Here is a 19,905-nt window from a genome sequence, read left to right as displayed (position 1 = left end):
GGTGGAAGGGATGTCGTTGTTTACGCCACTATTCGGGAATCATGGGTTTGAGTCGGGGGATAGTGTATACAGGAGGTGGAGGGAAGTGGGGCTGGTCAAGATGAGGGATCTTTATTTGGAGGATGGGTTCGCCAATCAGGAGGAGCTAAGGGAGAGGCTAGAGCTGCCGGGAGGGGATGAATTCAGGTATCTGCAGGTTCGGGACTATGCGCAAAAGGTCTGGCAAAGGTTCCCTAGGTTGCCAGGATACACCCTGCTGGAGCGAATGCTGCTTCTGGATGTGAAAGGGAGGGAAGAATTGGGGATATATACAAGTGGCTGGGGGAGCGGGGAGGCGGGTGATGAAGATCAAGGAGAAATGGGAAGTGGAGGGGAGTTGGGATGGGAGATTAATTGGGGAATATGGAGCGAGGCACTGCAAAGGGTAAACAGGACCTTCTCATGTACAAGGATGTGTCTGATACAATTTAAGGTGATGCACAGGGTGCATAGGACTCGGCGAGATTGAGTGGGTTCTTCCAGGGGGTAGCAGATGAGGGAGAGGTGTGGGTGTGGGCCAGCGAATCCCACGCACATGTTTTGGGGTGGTGAAAAATTCATAAGTTTCTGGGTGGGAGTTTTTGCAGTCTCAGCCAGGATAGTGGAGAAGAAGGTAGACCCAGTCCCTTTGGTGGCGATATTTGGTCCTTCAGAGATGCCGGAGCTCATGAAGAGGAGGAAGGTTGATGTCTTGGCCTTCGCCTCTCGGATTGCACAGCGGCAAATTTTGCTGGAGTGGCGGTTGGCATCGCCACTGGGGGTAGCGGCTTGGTTGGGTGATCTGTATGACATCCTGCGGTTGGAGGAGATAAAGTATGAGTTAAGGGGTTCTGTAGAGGGGGTTTGAGCAAAGGTGGGGGATGTTTGTGATCATGTTTGAGGAGCTGTTCATCGCAGGAGGGGAGGGGGGGTTAAAAAGGGATTTGTACAGACTGTATAGTTGATTGTGGTAAGTTTGTTTCCCAGGGTGTTTATTTGTTGTCGCCTGTTCTGATACATGTTTGTAATAAAATACATTTTTTTAAAAAACAGTTCGACCAGTATTTTTCTTTTTCCTTCTGAGAACATACATTATACCTTCTGTTACATATTCTAATGACTAACAATTTCAAACCAAAAAAGCTCCTGTTCTATTTGCATGGGTGCATCAAATAAAACAACGCATCCACAGCTTTCTCTCCGGCTCCACCTCACACTTCCTCAACCTCCCTCCCCCGCGAGCTCATTGAGGAATAGTTCCTACCTGTCAACCGGGGGCACGTGACGCTAGCGCGGAGCCGCCTGGGATTGTAGTTCCCTTTCAGCTGGGCAAGCAGAGGGGGCGTGGGCCAGGGAAACTACATTTCCCAGAGGAGGGCGGTGGCGCAGACGTCGCGAGGAGGCGGTGACGCGGGTTAGAATGTAGCAGCGTTCCAATGGAATGTGACCTGGAGCCGGACGAGTGATTGATACAGCTCGAGCCGCGCCCAGGTGAGCTAGCATCGCAATCAGCTGGAGGAGTTTTGGGCCCCCGAGCTACATGAGCAGCAGCACCTCCCCTTCTTTCCCCCCGCTGTGCTCTCAGGCCAAGGGGAGGCGGACCGTGCCGCTGGCTGAGCGCCGTCCTTCCGCAGGGCGGCTGTACTGAGCACTGGGCGGGCGAGGGGGTGGGTGGGGGAAGATGATGCTCGCTGCAGGTACCGGCCGACTCTCTGCCATCTGAATCGATCCGACGACACTACACCGATTCGGCGCCAGGTTGCCGTCGACCGACCGCACCTCTTTCCCCCACCGCACCCCACCCCCTCGGCTGATCCCTTCAACCCACGCATTTAAAAAGAGGAGGCCGAGTCGAGCTGAGTTACTGTCAAATCATCTGGGTGTCTGGAGACGTCACCATGAAGATCAAGGACGCCAAGAAGCCTTGTAAGTTATTAAATCCATAACACCATTCTAAATTCTAGTGTAAAGCGAGGGAGGGGGATATAACATTACAATTTATTCCACATTTCAGCTTTTTGAGGAATAATCAGCTAAATGTAGTTGGAATGCGCGGACATATGTCCCTGAAATAGCTTTCTGAAAGAAATGGCTTTCAATAAATCGCAGTGAAGTTGTGGCGGCCACTGAAATGAAACGACGAGCGAGAACCATCTTTCAGGAAATAGCCATTTCTAACGCTGATTCTCTCCAGGAAGTAGAACCACGGTAGTAACGGAAGAGACGCTTGTGTTCTCAATTTTGAGAAGTGTGCAAATTGGTTACATTGCACTAGCCATTAGCCCCCTCGATATTTCTGACAAAGGTGCATTTGACATCTCTTATTTAATATTTTTCGAAATTCTTCCGATTTGCAGGGAAGGTGTTCGTTTTAATAATGGAAGCATATTGTTCTGCGACTGCATTGGTTGCTGTCTTGATCTCTATGGGGGCATAGTCTCAGAAAAAAAGGTAGAATTGAGGAGGCATTTGGAACGCTCTACCGCAGAGAGCTCTGGAAGCTGATTAATTATGTTCAAGACCGGTAGAGAGATTTCGAGTTTGCTACTGACATCAAGTGATATGGGGATAATGTGGTGGAAATGGCATTGAGGTAGATAATCAGACATGATCTGGGTGAGTAGCAGAGCAGGCTCGAGGGGATGAATGGCCTGTTCCTATGTTTCAAGGCAATAATCTTTGCAATGTTTAGAAATTCCTCCCACTTCTCCAGTTGTGTAATAACTCTGCATGATCTATTTATAATATCTGCCTATAAGGGTGACGTGCAGGAATATGCTCTTCAAACCCCCCTTGAATGTATATAACTATAGGTGTGTTTCTTTTGTTGTTCTCCGTCTAATGTGATTATAAATCTATCCAATTAAAGATGTTCTTATAATAAACAATATTTTTGTTAAATGAAAGAATTACTCCTGCACTGTGACTATTTAATACATTCCTGTTTGTAATTTTAAAAAATGCCTCGATAAATGCTGAGTATTAATACAATGAACACTAAGGTTTTAAATTCACTTTATATAACTATATATTTTTTAATTCTGATTAATTCATTACCCTTATTGTCAGATTAGTGTGAATTGCGCTTCTGAGATTTTGCAAACAAATCATTCTGACCTATTCAAATAAGTAGGTGTAACTCTCATTAAAGTAAACGTTATTTATGAATGAGTAGTTTAAAATGGCATTGGTGGTAAAGTAGTAGTTACAACTAATGATTTTTTTAAAAAGAATCATGCAGATTACAAGATTAATTATGCATAGTTAAACTACTGGTATCTCATCCTTTTTAATTTAATTCCAAATGTAAAGACTGGATGATTCAGATTTTTTTTCTAGGTTGGTTTACTTATTTGAGTACAAGACAGAGTTTAAAATTCCAACAGAATGTTCTGTTCTGAATTATTCCCATTGGTGAGAGAATGACTAGTATAGGTTATGACAAGAATTTCAAATTGTCAGCCTCACATAGAATGCTGATTTTTTTTTTTGCACCAGCTGTTGCAATGTTTAGCATTTAATCCTTGACTGATAATTCACACCCTTGTTCCATTAAGTGTATCTACTAGTATTAGAATTCTACTTTTCTTTCTTATTCTTTACGGGATGGGAGCGTCACTGGCAAGGCAGGCATTTGTTGGCCATCCTTAATTGCCCTTGCGAAAGTGGTAGTGAGCCACCTTTGAATAATGCAGTTACACCCTACTGGTGTAAGTACACCCACAGTGCTATTAAAGAGAGTTCCTTATTTCTGATCCAGAGAAAGCAACACGGTAGCATATTGGTTAGCACTATGGCTTCACAGTGCCAGGGTCCCAGGTTTGATTCCCAGCTGGGGTCACCGTCTGTACGGAGTCTGCATGTCCTCCCCGTGTCTGCGTGGGTTTCCTCCGGGTACTCCGGTTTTCCCCCACAAGTCCTGAAAGATGTGCTATTAGGTAATTTGGACATTCTGAATTCTTCCTCTGTGTACCCGAAGAGGTGCCAGAATGTGCGTCTAGGGGCTTTTCACAGTAACTTCATTGCAATTTTGCTGTAAGCCTACTTGTGACAATGAAGATTAAATTAAAGGAACGGTAATATTGTTTCAAGTCAGGATAATGTGTAGTTTGGTGGGGAAGTTAAAGTGGTTCCCATTCATCTGATGTATTTGTCCTTCTAGGTGATAAAGATGGCTTTGGAAGGTGCTGTTGCAAGGGTATTTGACTCTTGCTAAGATGCATTTGTATGAGATACTCGCTGTTGTCATTGTATGTTGGTGGCGGATATGTTGTCCATTCAACAAACAAGCTGCTTTGTGCTAGATGGTGAGCTTAATAATAACAATAATAATCGCTTATTGTCACAAGTAGGCTTCAATAAAGTTACTGTGAAAAGCCTCTAGTTGCCACATTCCGGCACCTGTTTAGAGAGGTCAGTACGGGAATTGAACCAGCTCTGCTGGCCTTGTTCTGCATTACAAACCAGCTGTTTAGCCCACGGTGCTAAACCAACCCCTTGGGTATTGTTGGAGCTGTGCTTATCCAGGCAAGTGGAGAGTATATCATCACACTCCTGACTTGTGCCTTGCAGATGGCGCACAGACTTTGGAGAGTCAGCAAATGAGTTCACTTGCTGCAGAATTCCTGGCCTGTAACCCACTCTTGTAGCCACAGTGTTTATATAACTGGTCCAGTTCAGTTTCTGGTCAACGGTAATTATCAGGATATTAATAGTGGGGGATTCAGCGATGGTAGTGCTGTTGAATGTCGGCGGCAGGTGGCTCAGTTCTTATTGGAGATGGTCATGCCTGGCACTTGTCTTGTGTGTATCTGAGGAGTTGCAGATCCTGAACACTGCAATCATCAGTAAACCTCTCCACTTTTGAATGTTTTTGAAGGACGGGAGGTCATTGATTCTTTTTTTATAAATTTGAGTACCCAAATTTTTTTTTTCCAATTAAAGGTCAATTTAGCATGGCCAATCCACCTAACCTGCACATCTTTGGCTTGTGGGGGTGAAACCCACGCATGCATGGGGAGAATGTGCAAACTCCACACAACAGTGACCCAGGGCTGGGATTCGAACCCGGTTCCTCAGCGCCACAGTTCCAATGCTATCCACTGCGCCACATGCCGCCCTGAGGGGAGGTCATTGATGAAGAGGCTGAAGACAGTTGGGCCGAGGACACTGCTCTGAGGAACTCCTGCAGCAATGTTCTGGGGCTGAGATTATTGACCTCCAATAACCACAACCATTTTTTTAATGGTAAGCCCAAATCCAACCAGTAGAGAGTTTCCTCTGATCCCTATTGATCCAAATTTTGCTCGGGCTCTTTGACACACTTGGTCAAGTGTTGCCCCAATGTCGAGGGCAGTCGCACTCACCTCTTGAATTCAACTCTTTAGCCCATATTTCAACTAAGGCCATAATGAGGTCAGGAGCTGAGTGGCCCTGGCAGAATCCAAACTGAGCATCTGTTATTGCTGAGCACGCCACATGATACAGTAAATCACCCCTTCCATCACTTTGCTGATGATGGAGAGTAGACTGATGTGGCGGTAATTAGCTGGATTGTATTTGCCTTGCATTTTGTGGACAGCACATACCTGGGGAAGTTTCCACATTCGGGGAGATGCCAGGAGCTGTTATGGAACAGATTGGGTGGGATGCAGCTATGTCTGCAACACCAGCCTTCAATACTACTGCCAAGATATTGTTGGGGCCATAGCCGTTGTTGTATCCGATGCCTTCTGCCATTGCTTGACACACTGTGAAGTGAATTAAATTGACTGAAGACTGGCATCTGTGATATTTGGAATCTCAAGGAGGCTGAGATGAATCATCCACTCAGCACTACCAGCTGAAGATCGTTGCAAATGCTTTTGCACTAATGCACTTGGCTTCATCATTGAGGGTGTGGGTATTTGTGGAGCCACCCTCTCCCGTTAGATGTTTAATTGTCCACTGCAATTCATGACTGATGTGGCAGGACTGCAAAGCTTTGATCTGATCTGTTGTGGAATCGCTTGGCACTCTATTACATGCTGCTTTGATAGTTTGGCATGCATGTAGCCTGCAGTTTTGCTTCACGAGGCTGACACTTCATTTTTATGCATGTCTGGTGCTGCTTCAAACAAAATGCTCTCCTGCACTCTTTAAGCAAGGATTAATCCCCCAACTTGATGGTAGTGCTAGAGTGGGGTATATACCAGTCCATGAGGTTACACATTGTGATTGAATATAATTCTGCTGCTGATGGCTCACAGTGCCTCATCGATGCCCGTTTTTGAGCTACTAGTTCTCTTCTGAATCTATCCTATGTAACATATTGGTAGTGCTCAATATAATGTGCGGTATCCCGAGTGTGAAGACAAGGACTTAGATTCATAAGGGTTGTGCAGTGATCATGCCTACTAATGTTGACATTTAATTATTTTCCAATGGTGGGATGAAGGAGGGTCGTGCGCAAGAGACCAGCCAGAGAAGCGGAGAAATCTGGGGTCAGTACTACAGGTTCTGCATCTTGAAGTAAAGTGTGCCATGGAAGGACATAAACAAGAGGATGAGAATTTTACATTTGAGTTGGGGGACTAGGATTAATATGGACAACAGAATTTTGGCTGAGCTAACTTTACAGAGGATTGAGAATGGAAGATTGACCGGATGTGCAATGCAGCAGTCCTGAAGATGCCTACAGCGTGGGTGGTAGTTCCTGCAGCAGATGGACTGAGATAGAGGTGACCAGATGCTGAATGTAGGGAGTCTTTCAGATGGAGAGGATATGGGATCTGAAATTCTGACTGGGGCTGACTAGGGTGCTGAGGTTACACGCAGTCTGGTTCACCCTGCATCTTTGCCCACGCAGAGTGTGGTTGAATCAGTGGCATAATCACCGCTTGCTGTAAGGCAGTGGCTTCTGTCTTCCCAATTTGCTTGAAATAAATGATGGGACATCCACGACTGGACCCAGGCCGTCTTGACAACCTATAAGGCATTCAAAAGGACTGGTAAAGAAAAAGCTGACTGTCACAATTGGAATCTGGCCCCATGACAGTGAATTCTGTTAGCAAGCGGCAGCTTTTTTCTGAGGAAGATTTAAAAAAAATAAATTTGGTACCCAATTCATTTTTCCAATTAAGGGGCAATTGTGCGTGTCCAATCCACCTACATTGCACATCTGTGTTGTGGGGGCAGAACCCACACAAACACTGGGAGAATGTGCAAACTCCATACGGACAGTGACCCAGAGCCGGGATCGAACCTGGGACCGTGGTGCCATGAGGCAGCAGGGCTAACCCACTGCTTCACAGTGCTGTCCTTTTCTGAGGAACCAAGGATTGATCCTTGAGGAAATCCAAAGTACTAATAGGGGCAAAAAGGAAAGTTATTGATGTGCATGCTTTGCCTGTAGTTGGATAAGTAACTGAAGAACTAAACCAGTTCCAATGTTCAGCTGAACTAGATGAAGAGGAATAATGTACCACTATCACGGCCAAAGAGCATCTCCTATGGAACATTGGTTAGTGCCCTTTTACTACTCCGTAGGGGTGGAAATTGAGTTGGAGAGATTCAAACCAGTGTTTGTAAGAAAGATGGGTAATGGTATGAGAAATCCAGTTCAAGACTGGAGAGGAAAGGGAGGTGGGATGACACTGAAAGAAATGTTAACAGTAGTTAAGTTTGATGGTGTGGCGTTGTATGAGAGAGAAGGCCCATACCTGAAGAAAGGGAAACCATTCACAATGTTAACTAGGATGGAAACTGTGAAGAAAATTTGTGTTGTCAGCAATTTTACAGCAGTTGAATCAAGGAAGAGGGCATTATGGACAGAGACGACCAAGAGAAGCCCAACTAGAAAGATTGGCAAGTTAAAGGCTGGGGCAGGAGATTTGTGGAAATATGACTCGTCGGGCATGAGAAAAGTTGAGGGTGGGGGGTAGTTTCAGTCTGGATGAGAAAAGTTCATGAGCTCCTGGCATTTGTTGGAGGTTTAAAGAATGATTGATTGGTAATGGAGAAAAGAAGCTGAGTGTTTTCTTGGCTGTCCAGTATGACCCAAGGACTTTGACAAGAGTCATCCAGACTCGACGCTAGCTCCCTTTTCTCTCCGTAGGTGTGTTGTCAGACCTGCTGAGATGGTCCAGTACCTTCTTTTTCAGATTCCAGCGTTCACAATAATTTGCTTTTATGATCTGAGGGTTGTTTGGGCAGAGGAGATGGAGCTTAATATGCTTCCAACAGATCATTGAAAGCATCTCAACACATGTGATATATTTGTTTTATTCTAGTAGGGGTATATACATATCTATATATCTAAAATTTGTTTTGTTTCATACCCTTTTCAGTACTGGTATTTTTATTCACCCTCGGGATCTGAGCATTCCTAACAAGGCCAGCTTTATTGTCCATTCCTAAGTGGTAGTGAGCTGCATTCTTGAACCACTCCCAAGTGCTGAACGTATCATAAAAATTTTATTTAAAAAAAATAAATTTAGAGTACCCAATTATTTATTTCCAATTAAGGGATAATTTAGTGTGGCCAATTCATCTACCCTGCACATCTTTGGGTTGCGAGGGTCAAACCCACGCAGACATGAGGGAAAATATGCAAACTGCACACAGACAGTGACCTGGGGCCGGGATTGAACCCGGTTCCTTAATGCCGTAGGCAGCAGTGCTAATTAATCTGCCGCCCTATAAAAATTATATATTTTTTTTTATAAATTTAGATTAGCCAATTATTTTTTCCAATTAAGGGGCAATTTAGCGTGGCCAATCCACCTACTCTGCACATTTTTGGGTTGTGGGGGCGAAACCCACGCAGACACGGGGAGAATGTGCAAACTCCACACGGACAGTGACCCAGAGCCGGGATCGAACCTGGGACCTCAGCGCCGTGAGGCGGTTGTGCTAACCACTAGGCCACCGTGCTGCCCATTAAAAATTATATTAACGCAAAAGCTAAATGTCTTGCTGCCTATGAAGAGGGACTTGGGAGTCCTAGTTCAAGATTGGTTAACGTGCAGGTTCAGTAGGCAGTTAGGAAGGTAAATGCAATGTTAGCATTCATGTTGAGAGGGCTAAAATACAAGAGTAGGGATGTACTTCTGAGGCTGTATGAGACTCTGGTCAGACTCCATTTGGAGTATTGTGAGCAGTTTTGGGCCCTGTATCTAAGGAAGGATAGTTTCTCATAGTGCTGTAGTTCACAGCTTTAGGTCAACCTTTGATGCTTTGAAAAATCCTTTCAAAAATAAAGGTTGAGTTACAAGCCAAGTCAAAATTCAACCAGGAATTCTTTGTTCATTTACGGGATGTGGGTATCGCTGGTTAGGCCAGCATTTATTGCCCATCGCTAGTTCCCTGGTGAAGGTGGTGGTGACTTGGAAAGGGTCCAGAGGAGGTTCACAAGTATGATCCTGGGAATTAAGAGCTTTTCGTAAGAGGAGCAGTTGAGGTCTCTGGGTCTGTACTCACTGAAGTTTAGAAGGAAATTGGGGGGATTTTGTTGAAACTTGAAGGATACTGAGAAGCCGATAGAGTGGATGTGGAGAGGATATTTCCACTAATAGGAAAAGCTAGAAGCTGAGGGCGCACACCACCGCAGACTGAACCCTTAAAACAGAGATGAGGAGGAATTTGTTCAGCTGGAGGGTGGCGAAGGCCATGGACGGCAAGTCACTGAGTTCTTTAAGATAGAGATAGGTTCTTGATTAATAAGGAGATCCAGGATTATGGGGAAGAAAAAAATATCAGCTATGATTGAATGGCGGAGCAGACTCGATGGGCCAAATGGCCTAATTCTGCTCCTATGCCGTTGACTGTAACAATTGCACAAGACTCGAGTTGCGCATCAGTCTGAAATCTTGGGGCTTTTATTCATATTCATTTCTCAGTTACATTACTCAGTTCATGAAATGGTTTATGCACATACTCTTTCTCATAGTGCTGTAGTTCACAGCTTTAGGTCAACCTTTGAGGCTTTGAAAAATCCTTTCAAAAATAAAGGTTGAGTTACAAGCCAAGTCAAAATTCAACCAGGAATTTTTTGTTCATTTTCGGGATGTGGGTATCGCTGGTTAGGCCAGCATTTATTGCCCATCGCTAGTTCCCTGGCGAAGGTGGTGGTGACCTGCCTTCTTGAACTGCTGCAGTCTGAGCTTTTAACCCAGTGAGTAAAGGAACACCAAGTCAGGAGGATGGGAAGTGACTTGGAGCAGAACCTCCTGGTGGTGGTGTTCCCAAGTATCTGCTGCCCTTGCCCTTCTTTGTGGTAGTGGTCCTGGTAATGTGTTTGGATGGTGCTCTCTATGGATCCTTGGTGAGTTCCTGCAGTGCATCTTGTAAATGGTACACCCTGCTGCCATTGTTGTTCTTCAGTGGCGGAGAGATTAATGTTTGTGCATGGGATTCAAATCCAGCGGGGCTGCTTTGACCTGGATGGTGTTAAGCCTCTTGTGTTGTTGCAGCTGCATGTATCCAGGCAAGTGGAGAGTATTCCATCACACTCCACTTGTGCCTTGTAGATGGTGGACAGGCTTTGGGAGATCTGGAGGCGAGTTATTCACCACAGGATTCCCAGCTCCGATCTGCTCTTGTAACCACAACATTTATATGGCTAGTTCAGTTCAGTTTCTGAATGTAAATACTTGAACTCATCTTCATTAGGAGGCACTGAAAAACTACATGCTACTCACTTCGGAAGATGGCAAAACTAAATCCAACTCTCTTTTTTGGGGGGGCGGGAGGAAAATTTGATAAATCCAGTTTTTGGTGCCTTGAAATGGACATTTATACCAAAATAAAATAAATCACTCTGCCAGTCTAACTGCACCTGTGAAAGGAAATATTGAAGCTTTTCCTTCCTCTATTATAATCTACTACCAGTAAAACAACATTTGGCACCGCCAATCTGTATTTGACTAATTGACATGGATGTAACTCCATAAGACCATTTTCCTGCTTTCAAATCAATTGAAAGTGTGTATGTTCAGTTAACACAAAAAAAATTCATCTATTAATACCCCAAAGACACTTTTTAGATGAAGAGACCCAACTCCGCACCTTTTAAGGTGCTTTTACTGTCCACCAGTGTCCCACCTTGAGTTTCCAGGAATGACCAGATCCCTACAAAACGGCTGCAGGCTCCAGCATCCTCCGAGCCAATGTGCTAAAATGTAATAAAAACAAAAGAAGCTGGATAAACTCAGCAGGTTTGCTCACATCTGTGGAAAGAAACAGAGTTAACAGTCCAAGTCTAAATTACCCTACTGCATTTCAGATCCTATTTCAGATTTCCAGAATCTGCAGCATTGTGCCCCATATTTAAGTGACAAAATGTACACAAGCCACCCATGGAGTTTTTTGTCCACTGGATGGTTTCAACCTCCAGTTTACGTAAAACAGTAAGATAAATGTTTATGATTAGAACAAAACATTTTAGATCCATTTTATTGTGAATTCTCATCATGGTTTCAATAAATAATTTTTTAAAGTTGTAAATCCTCTTTTTTTTTCTCATGTAATTGTCAAGTTCCATGATGTTTCGCCATGGTATGATGAACTCGTACAGTTATACTGCATTTAAAAGATTCTCCAGATCAGTGCTTTAGACGCAGGAATAACTATTAGACTTAAGAAATTTATAAGCAGAAAAGTGGGGCAGGGGAGGAGGAGCAAATCTATTCATTGGTGTGATCCAGCATAAACAAAATGCATGGTTCTGTCAGTTAAGATTAATGAATAGATTGAGGAATTAAAACCAGCTGAGATCTAAACATCTTTAGTTTTGTATCTATTGACCCAGTTCACTTTTTCTGTTTACTCACTGGTGTGATCCAACAGCAAATAACTCCACTGTGATCGAAAATAATGAACAAAATGCATGATTTTGTCAGATGAGATTAATGAATAGATTGAGGAATTAAAACCAGCTGAGATCTAAACATCTTCACAGTTTTGTAGTTTCCTCCTTTATTTAGAAATTGTCAACCAGAAATGGAAAAATGATGAAAGATTGAGGAGCTTGCTTAAATCTGGTAAGAGGGTCGCATCCAGTGTCAAATGCTCAAGCGCCAAAACAATCTTCAAGAGGTAGAAATCTGCTTACTATCCTACTGTAGTGATTTTCAGTGAGTCCTTCTAGTCTATAAATGGCAAATGTTCTCAGTTAATTATAGATTCATAGAATTTACAGAGCAGAAGGAGGCCATTGAGCCCATCAAGTCTGCAAGGGCCCTTGGAAAGAGCACACCACTTAAGACCATGTCCCCACTCAATCCCTGTAACCCAGTCACCCCAACTAACCTTTTGGACACTAACAATTTAGTATGGTCAATCAACCTAACCTGCACCCTACTAAAATTTTTGTTAGAGGCTATATATTGATGCATTAATGGTTTCATGGGGCAATTTAGGCTAAAGCAATTGAGAAAAATAAGAGTGTGGTTAATTTCCGCAAAAAACATAAAGAAAGACTTGCCTTTTATACAGTGCTTTCAACAACTTCAGGGCTTCCCAAAATACTTTACAACTATTGAAATACTTCTGAAATACAGTCACTGTTGTAATGAAGAAGGTGTGGCCTCCAATTTGCACCAAACAAGGTCCCAGAACAGCAGTGTTACAATAATCAGATGATCTGTTTTTGTGATGTTTGTTGAGGAATAGATATTGACCAGGATGGGGCTTCGCAGCTCCAGAGTCCCAGGTTCGATTCCCGGCTTGGGCCACTGTCTGTGTGGTGTCTGCACGTTCTCCCCGTGTCTGCGTGGGTTTCCTCCCACAGTCCAAAGATGTGCGGGTCAGGTGGATTGGCCATGCTAAATTGCCCTTCGTGTCCACAAAGGTCAAGTGCGGTTACGGGGATAGGGTGGAGGTGTCGGTTTGGGTAGGATGCTCTTTCCAATGGCTGGTGCAGACTCGATGGGCTGAATGGGCACCTTCAGCACTGTAAATTCTGTGATCTCAAAATAGTGCCATGGGATCGCTTCCATCCACTCGACGTGGCCTCCAGTTTAATCTTTCAGCTAAAAGACAATGCTGACAATGGTCCAGAACTCCACAGTCCCACAATGCATGGTCAGCCTAAAATTGACCTTCCATCCCTGGAATGAGACTCAAACCCATAACGTTCTGACTCTGAGCAAGAATGCTACCAACTTAGCCAGGCCCATGGATTTAATGGTCCTTTTCTGTTCCAAAAAAAAAGTATTCTGCCTTTCATGTTTTCAATATGTTGCCAAACATTTCATTGCTTGTGCTGTGTGCATAGACTGGTTGACATGGCCTTTGGTACAGATATTTATTAAATCAGCAAAATAATCTGTACTTGAAGGCTTAAATCAAGATCAGTAGATTTATGCTGTCTCATCAATTTGCACACCACAGGCCCAATCTAAAGACACTGTGAATTTCAGGTTTAAAGACAGGAAAATGTTTTTGGACAGTTGAGTTTTAATTATTCTGTAGAATTATTTAGAGAAATGCTCTTTATTTACCCTCGGACTATTAAGTTGGTTCTAAAAGCATCCTGCTATTAGCTAGATAAGCAAAATTTAAGTCCGCAATTGTGAAAATGTTGATTTGAGAAATAATCGCACAAGACAGAAAAGTGATTTTTCTTTGCCTGCCTGGTTTTACGGAGTATTTATATGGTTCTTTCTCGGCATTAATGCTGAATCAGTGAACAGTTTGTTACAGAGCAAAAAATCATTTATCTGACCAGACGAGTATTGGACATAAAATTGATCAACTTGTTTTCACTGCGAATGGTGACACATTGTTTCTTTGCAACACATTTTACTTGGCCATATATAGATTGACAACACCTCCATGCAGCTCTGAAATTAACTGGATAATGAGGTTAAGAATGGCTTCTCCCTTCCCCAATCCATGAGTTGCCTCTGACTCCTTTAACCCCATTCCCACTAAATTTTTGACTGTCCCCCTTTCATTCCTAGTCCCAAGCGAGCCAGGTTTGTAATTGGTTCCCTCTCCTTGGGTGTGTAGTCCCTCTCCTTTTCAAAATCCCATCATCACTGTCAGAAAACACGTCCTTGGGCATCCCCCTGTCCGGCTCTTAGTGACAACTATTCCGTGGACAAACTACCTTTCCTCTCCAAGGTCTTTGATCATGTTGCTTATCAATTCAAAGCCTATCTTTCGCGCTTCATCTTCAGTGAATCCCTCCGAACTGGATTCTGCTCCAACAATAACAGGAGTCTCAAATGACGTTCTCAGTAACTGACCGTGATGCTCCATCCCTCTTCAACATCTCTACAGTCTCTGACCTGGTTGACCATTACATCTCCTATCATTAACCAGCTCTTGTAGATTGCATTCTTTTGGTTTCACTCACGCCTATCTAATCATCACTTGGTAATTTCTAGTGTTGGCTTCTGATTTCAGGTGTGAGTGAAACCAAAAGAATGCAAAACCTCCCCTCTGAGGTCTTCAAGGATCAATTCTTTTTTGCTGTTAAATGATGCTCTTCAGAATGACCGTTCGCAGATGTGCATTTCCACAGATATACCGATTACACTCGCTGTGCCTCTATACTGCTTCTGGCCTATCAGACTGCTTGGCTAGCAGGCAGTCAAACAAAGCTACAATCTTTGGATCTGCCACAAACTCTCTTAACTGATGCCACTTCCCTCTGTTGGTATTCGTTCACAACCACAGCATCATGTCATATGATGTGCTTCTGATGAATGTTCTGGATCCCTCAAATGCCTTCAGTGCCTCCAGATTCAATTACCCTAATACACTCCCGAATGGTGTCTCATTCTTCATCTTCAGTAAAGTTCCAACAGATTCAAAACTCCAGTCTTGCTCGTTGTTGACGTACAGTAATTCCTTGTCCCTCAGTGCATTGAGTAAAGCTTTTTGAATTCGTCTTTAAATTTCTCATGGCCTCACACTGGGCTCTTTCTCCAGCCCCTGCTTCCCAGGTCATTCTGTAACTTCCTCCAGCCTACAATTTCCCCAGAACACTCCATTCCTCTGACTTGTCTCTTGAGTCCCCTTCACTTTACACCACTGGCGGTCATGCCCTTGGGTCCCGTGGGGTTTCTCTGCAATTGAAATCAATTGAAAATCGCTTATCGTCACAAGTAGGTTTCAAATGAAGTTACTGTGAAAAGCCCTGGGTCGCGACATGCCGGCGCCTGTTCGGGGAGGCTGGTATGGGAATTGAACCTGCGCTGTTGGCCTTGTTCTGTTTTATAAGCCAGCTGTTTAGCCCACTGTGCTAAACCAGCCCCAATTCTCGCCTTAAACCATAATATTTGGGCAGCACGGTAGCACAAGTGGATAGCACTGTGGCTTCACTGCGCCAGGGTCCCAGGTTCGATTCCCCGCCGAGTCACTGTCTGTGCAGAGTTTGCACATTCTCCCCGTGTCTGCGTGGGTTTCCTCTGGGTGCTCCAGTTTCCTCCCACAGTCTAAAGATGAGCAGGTTAGCTGGATTGGCCACGCTAAATTGCCCTAAGAGTCCAAAAAAGGTTAGGAGGGGTTATTGGGGTTACAGGGATAGGGTGGAAGTGAGGGCTTAAATGGGTCGGTGCCGACTTGATTGACCAAATGGCCTCCTTCTGCATTGTATGTTCTATCTGTATACCTCACTGTCTTCCTTAAAGCCTGTCTCCCTCTCCCTCTGGACTCGATACGTTAGCTCTTTTCTCTACCTCCAGATGCTGCCAGACTTGCTGAGATTATCTTTAGGTTCTCGCTCTCTTGCTCTCACTCGCTCTGCTTTTGGCCATTTCACTTGAGCCCTGACAACCCAAAGATGTGCAGGTTAGGTGGATTGGCCATGCTAAATTGCCCCTTAATTGGGAAAAAAAAATAATTGGGCACTCTAAATTTTTTTTTTAAAATCAGTAAAATTGCACTGGGTAACATTGCAATTGGGATCTGCAGTATATCTTTTGAGACTCCCGGCTTGGGCCGCTGTCTGTGGGGAGCCTGCACGTTGTCTGTGTGGGTTTCTTCCAGGTGATTAGTTTCCTTCCACAATCCAAAAATGTGCAGCTTAGGTGGATTGGCCATGCTAAATTGCCTTTGGTGTCCAAAAAGGTCTGGTTGTGTTACTGGGTTACAGGGATAGAGTGGAAGTGTGGGCTTAGGTCGGGTGCTCTTTCCAAGGCCGGTGCAGACTCGATGGGCCGAATGGCCTTCTTCTGCACAGTAAACTCTGAGACCCATTCAACCAGGGTGTGAATTGAACCCTTCGCTGTGAATTGTGGTTTGTCAATTAATTTTCATGGAGTACTGTTTTTGGAATAGGTTAGTCAGCAGGAACCCAGTCGTTTACCTCATCTGATTAACTCACCAGGTGATTTATCTAAGAAAAAGGATCTGAAATTTTAAATTCCACTGCCTAATTAGCGGAAGCTGCTCGAGTGGAAGTTTGATTTGAATATCATCAACTCAAATTGTTCCTGGCACACAGTTGACAAATATTAGTTAATATTCTTGGGTGAAAGCATTCTCATTTTTCTGAGGCTACAGCAGTTATGCACTGTGTAGTCTATTGTGACAAAGTGACACGCCTGCTGCAGCATATACAGTAACTGCTGTGGAGACAGATTAAATTCCATTTGGGGTTTGCATTTTTGTAATGCTATTCATACCAATGTTTTCCTGAATATTTGTATGTCTGATTTCTTTTTGACCCTTGTGTATTTGAGTGCTTTATGAATTTCAGTTTTTTTTATATTTTGCTGACTCTTTTTGCTCTTTTACATCTTTTCAACTTTTTTCTTCATTTCCATTTGAAAATAAAAGACACAATCTCGAATAATTCCACTTGTTTTTATTTCTTCCAAGTTCTGAACATTTTTCATTTTTGTTTGCCCTTTGTTGCTGTTAATTTCCTTTTGAAGCAAAGAAACATTCGTGCAGACTTCAGTTCACTGGGCTCGAAAGACGAAGGTGTGCAACTGGAAGGGACATGAAATAAGGACATTGGGGCAGTCCTGGCAAGTGCTTGGCTGAATTTAACCATTTGAAAGGTGGCCCTCTACAAGAGCAAGGTCAGATTTGGGATGTTATTCCCAGCCAGGCTCTTCGTAACTTAGCGGGGTAAAGAACATTATTGAACTGCCTCGGCAGAGGCGGAAGAGTTCGTCCGTAAGAGAGACATCGGTGCGATAGACATAGTGGAGGCGAAGGAAAGAAATGGAAAATTTTTCTTGGGACTGCATCACCTCACTCTGAACAAGGGAACCAACTCATAGAAAGGTGGGGGCGAAGAGGGTGAGGGAGGGGGTGAAGTGGGTGAGGAGAAGACAGTAGTGACCCGAGCAGAGTGGGCATATAAAGTGGGTCAGATTGACCCTGGGAGGGGAGCCACCACATTAGTGGAAAAGCCAGCGGCAGGAAGAATGAGAAAAGGGGGGACGTGGTGCAGGGGGGCAGATAGAAAAGGGGGATGGGGGGGCAGAAGGGGAAACCATAACCATAATTCTGAAAGAATTTTAAATAGCAGTATTCTTTTATCAACTGAAAATTGCAATTGCATGAAAATGAAGCACAAGAAGAATAATCAGAATTTATGGTAGTGTTTAAAAGGTGAATGTCTTTTTTTTTAACCCCGGTACCAGGTTACTTAATAATGGTGGACAGTGAATGGAGTTCGGTACGGTGTGAGATTTTGTTTTTAAATGGTTGAAGTGTTGAAAACAGATAGAAAAGGGGGATGGGAGGGGCAGAAGGGGAAACCATAACCATGAGGGGAATGAAACGCGGAGGGGCGCGGAGGGTTCAGCACTGGCCTCGGCAGGTTGATATCGGAAACGTGGAACAAGATGGCATCGCAGACACCCGAATCCCTGAACAAAGGGAAGCCGTGGAGTGCATGGGCTCACCCACATGGCATTCACACAGTTGGCGGTCATGTTGGGTGGCCCCTGGACAAAGGGAAGCCCCGGAACGAACGGGCCTGGCCTCGTGGTGAGAACGGTGACTAGGCATTTAGGATGGCCCCCTAACAAAGGGAAACCTCAGAGTGCAGGGGCGCATCCACAGGTAAGTATGGTTGATCCCGCAGGAAGCGAGGGGACAAAAAAAAATTAGGATAGTCACCTGGAACATCAGTGAGAAGGTCCAGAGTCCTCGCCCACCTGAAAGGCATGAAAGCTGACAGTCTTCCTCCAAGAGATGCATCTCGAGAAGGATCGACTGCGGGTAAAGACCTACCATTCCTGTTATGGGACGAGGGCTGGGGGGTGGTAGCCAAACTGATAAGTAGGAGGACGGTACATCATGATCAGCGGTGTCCTGGACGGGTCACGGGTAGTCCTGGTAAACATGTATGCGTCCAACTGGGACGACAGAGAATGTATTAACAAGACCATGTTATGCACGACAAACATACACGGACTGATCATGGGAGGGGACTTCAACTATGTACAGGACTCACGGATGGACAGGTCAAACCCCAGAACGGGGAAAATGGCAGGCATGGCTAAGGAACTGGGAACATTTATGGAGCAGATGGGGACAGTGGAGCCATGGCGGTTCATGCACCCGGATGAGAAGGAATTCTTGTTTTTCTCACCAGTACATAAGGTCTCTGCCCCCATCATTGACTTTGTAGTGGGGAAATCGGTGCTTCCAGAAATAGTAAGAGCAGGATATTCTGAGACTGTAATCTCCGACGCTCCACGGATGTGAGGTTGGAGACGGCTGTGCCCAGCTCCTCACATGGAGGTTGGACACGACCCTCTTGACCGACAAGGTCTTCTGCCAGAAAATATCACAGTCCATGCTGGTACGTCAATAACAACGGGAAAGTCTCACCTTCCACGTTCTGGGAGGCACTGAAGGCTGTGATTAAAGGAGAAATAACCTATAAAAACTCAGACAGGGAAGAGAGGGCGGCCAGGCAACAACTGATCGACTCCATCTTGGAGGTTGGCAAAGTGCTCTGACCGTAGAGCATATGGCAGAGAGGAAAAAGCTACAATTGGATTTTAACCTGCTATCCACCAAGAAAGCAGAGTATCAATGTGGAGACCTTTTACAAGCTTGGGGACCAGGCTAGCTGCCTGCTGGCTCGCTAGCTGCCTGCTGGCTCACCAGCTAAGAAAGCAGGCAACCACGAGGGAAATAGCTCAGCTAAAAAGAATAACTGAGATAGACTGGCAGCTGAATCAAAAAAGGTCAACGAAGCATTCAAGGCCTTCTACTGGGGACTGTATACCTCCAAACCCCCTGACAGGGACTCTGGTATAAATGGTTCCTCGATGGACTAGACATGCCAGTCGTCGGGGATGATAGACGAGGGGGATCTGGAAGCACCACTGGGACTGGAAGAGGTCATAAGAGTATCAGCTCCATGCAGGCAGGAAAGACGCTGGGGCCCGACGGGTCCCTGGCGGACTTGAAACAAAATTTGTGATGGTACTGGCCCACACCTGCTGGAAATGTTTGCTGACTCACTGGGGAGGGGCACCCAGCCTCCAACACTAACCCAGGCCACCATATCGCTGATATCCAAAAGGAGAAAGAACCAACTGTGTGCTGATCATACAGACCCATTTTGCTGCTCAGTGTGGACGTGAAAATACTCGCAAAAGACCTGGCCAAGTGGCTGGACAACCGTGCACCAGAGGTGGTCGCAGAAGACCAGACAGGCTTTAACTGCGAACATCAGGCGCTTGCTGAACATGATAATGACCCCATCCGTGGAGAGAACACCAGAAGTGATCGTCTCCCTGGACACAGAAATAGCCTTTTACAGAGAGAGTGGAAATACCTCATTGAGGTACTCAAAGGAACTTGATATGTACTGTGTAATTGACACAGTTACCCTTACTGCTTGTGTAGTGTACAATATGTAATATTTTTAGAAAAAGAAACATTCGTGCAGATCTTCTGGAAAAGATTTTGGAAAGAGAG

The 19,905-nt window shown here is 44.6% G+C and overlaps 1 protein-coding gene across 1 annotated transcript in view; it reads left to right on the top strand.

Moving 5' to 3' along the window:
* Positions 1 to 1,406: 1,406 nt before the first annotated feature.
* The window catches only part of LOC119965117 (pantothenate kinase 3), a 38,701-nt gene continuing 20,202 nt past the window's right edge, over positions 1,407 to 19,905 (top strand). The window contains exon 1 of the mRNA XM_038795449.1: positions 1,407 to 1,944. Within this exon, the coding sequence (XP_038651377.1) occupies positions 1,917 to 1,944 (28 nt within the window). The 5' untranslated portion in view covers positions 1,407 to 1,916. The remainder of the gene's footprint in view (positions 1,945 to 19,905) is intronic.

The sequence above is a fragment of the Scyliorhinus canicula genome, chromosome 4, assembly GCF_902713615.1.
Source record: "Scyliorhinus canicula chromosome 4, sScyCan1.1, whole genome shotgun sequence".
In the NCBI taxonomy this organism is placed as follows: Eukaryota; Metazoa; Chordata; class Chondrichthyes; order Carcharhiniformes; family Scyliorhinidae; genus Scyliorhinus; species Scyliorhinus canicula.
This window is presented reverse-complemented; position numbering and strand designations above follow the sequence as displayed.